Here is a 2,330-nt window from a genome sequence, read left to right on the forward strand (position 1 = left end):
CCTGGACAGGTCTCCAGTCTCCATTAGGGACACCTGGACAGGTCTCCAGTCTCCATTAGGGACACCTGGACAGGTCTCCAGTCTCCATCAGGGACACCTGGACAGATCTCCATTTTCCACCAGAGACACCTGGACAGGTCTCCAGTCTCCACCAGAGACACCTGGACAGGTCTCCAGTCTCCACCAGAGACACCTGGACAGGTCTCCAGTTTCCATTAGGGACACCTGGACAGGTCTCCAGTCTCCACCAGAGACACCTGGACAGGTCTCCAGTTCACCAGAGGTCTCCAGTTCACCAGAGACACCTGGACAGGTCTCCAGTCTCCACCAGAGACACCTGGACAGGTCTCCAGTTCACCAGAGACACCTGGACAGGTCTCCAGTCTCCACCAGAGACACCTGGACTGGTCTCCAGTCTCCATCAGGGACACAAAAGAGACAATCAACCGTCCACAGTCTGAAACCTTCTGGAGCTCTTCTGTGTGACTCTAGGTGTGACAAACTGAGAACTCTGCACTCAGATCATCTGCTGCTGCACAGAGTTCTAACCACTTAATATCAATAATAAGTGATTATTATTATTGTATCCTTATTATTGACAATTATCAGGAGGAGTCCTTAACTTTAGGATTTAGTTAGGCAATTAAATATTCACATAATGTAAATGTATTACTATACTTGAAGGTGAGTCATGTAAAATTATGTTTTTATAAAACAAGTACCTCCCCCGCACCCCAAGACCAATTTCCTAGGGGAAACACTGTGCTRATTTGACTTTTTAGCTACTCYTTTGCTACTTTTAACTTTAAGCTATGTTTTGTGACTGTTAGCTAACAGTTTGATGTTTCTGCTCCTTCTAGCTTTAAGCTACGTTATGACCCTTTAGATTTTGGATACCATTTTGCTGCTTTTTAGYTTTAGTTATAATTCTGCTCCTTTTAGCTTTCAGCTCTGTTTTACCCCTTTTATCAATGATGTTTTTTGTTTGAAGCTATTCTTTTGATTGGTTTAGCTTTTTAGTTATATTTCTGCTACTAATAGCTTTAAGCTGTAGTTTGCCACTTTTAGCTAGAACTATCATTTTGCTGCTTTTAGCTGCTGTTTTGCTACATTATGCTACAGATTTGCAAGTGTTAGTGTCTGTTTTTGCTACCTTTAGTTCTTATTATCTTTGTTTGCTTGTTTTTAACAGAAAAKGACATTTCTGTAGTCTGATTTTGCTTCCTGAGTTGATTTGTTTGAGCAGCAGTCTGGAGGTTTGTCCTCTGGGCTCTGGTTGCTGATGGTGGGAGTGAGGTGGGCTGTGGTGTGGACAGAAACCTCAGTCCAGCCTCATTGTTTTTTAATCAACAGGAAGTGTCTGTCCGCCTCCTCTGAATCTGTCCATCTCCAACCCACAGGGCTTCCAGGTGGTTTGCGAAGCCGCCCAATCAGATTCCTCCTCTCCTGCGGCTGGCGAGCAGAGCTGTCGTCGTGGCAACTCCATTGATAAAGGCGGCACGTCCCAACAACCCCCACCAGCCAAAAGTCCTTCTAAGAAAAAGTGAGGAGTGTTATTTCGTTTGAAAAACTGGCTTGTGAATCACATGATTTCAAAAGCTAGTGTTTTTTTAATCTTCGTATCTAATTATTATAACCATAAAAACAGCTAAATTTAGGCGTGTAACCAACCAATGATTCATTGAGATATTTTTAGCTGCCCTCAGTGAAAGAGAGCTGGTGCCTGTGTTTTATCGGTGGCTAAACATTTAGCCTTCAGCGGTTTCTGTCAGATACACTGAGTTTATGAATGATTGCACCTTTTTTTCCTGTGCAATGTGTTGCTTCAGGCTGTTGTGCCTGAGCGTGAGCAGACTCATGCGGCGCAGTAATTATGCTGAAGTAGTGGTGACACACGTCTGACTCTGCTTCTGTCTGCTCGCGACATCAATCAGACCTCTCTGCCAGGAAGAAAAACGACWCACWTCCTGGTCTGTTTGGCACCAAATTGCCACATTTTACCTGCTTTAATTTGCAGCGCAACATTGCTCAAAGTTATTTAGACTTGTGCAAAAGAAGTCACCGACCGTGTAGAGCTTAAAAATCCTTAAATCTGATGGATGTGGGGTCAAAGCAGGGCATTTCTTGCAACAAGTGGTAAAAATGTACGATTTTGTTACGAGAACATCAGACATGTGAAAGATAACAGATCTGTTTCGCAAGGCAACCCATATTGTGTTGCACGGTTTTGGTGTGTGGGTTGAAAACCAGAGTTCCTCCCTCCTTTTCGATTTTCTCTTTACTTTAAAAAAATCACTGATGATGAAGAAATTAAGAAACTAATATTAAGT

At 43.2% G+C, this 2,330-nt stretch overlaps 1 protein-coding gene across 18 annotated transcripts in view; it reads left to right on the top strand.

Moving 5' to 3' along the window:
• The window catches only part of unc80 (unc-80 homolog (C. elegans)), a 100,556-nt gene that overhangs the window by 8,486 nt on the left and 89,740 nt on the right, over window positions 1-2,330 (top strand). For all 18 annotated transcript variants that reach the window (XM_014016077.1, XM_014016087.1, XM_014016081.1 and 15 more), the window contains exon 7: window positions 1,401-1,543. In XM_014016077.1, coding sequence (XP_013871531.1) covers window positions 1,401-1,543 — 143 coding nt within the window. The remainder of the gene's footprint in view (window positions 1-1,400; window positions 1,544-2,330) is intronic.

This window comes from Austrofundulus limnaeus, unplaced genomic scaffold (genome assembly GCF_001266775.1).
Source record: "Austrofundulus limnaeus strain Quisiro unplaced genomic scaffold, Austrofundulus_limnaeus-1.0 Scaffold138, whole genome shotgun sequence".
NCBI lineage: Eukaryota > Metazoa > Chordata > Actinopteri > Cyprinodontiformes > Rivulidae > Austrofundulus > Austrofundulus limnaeus.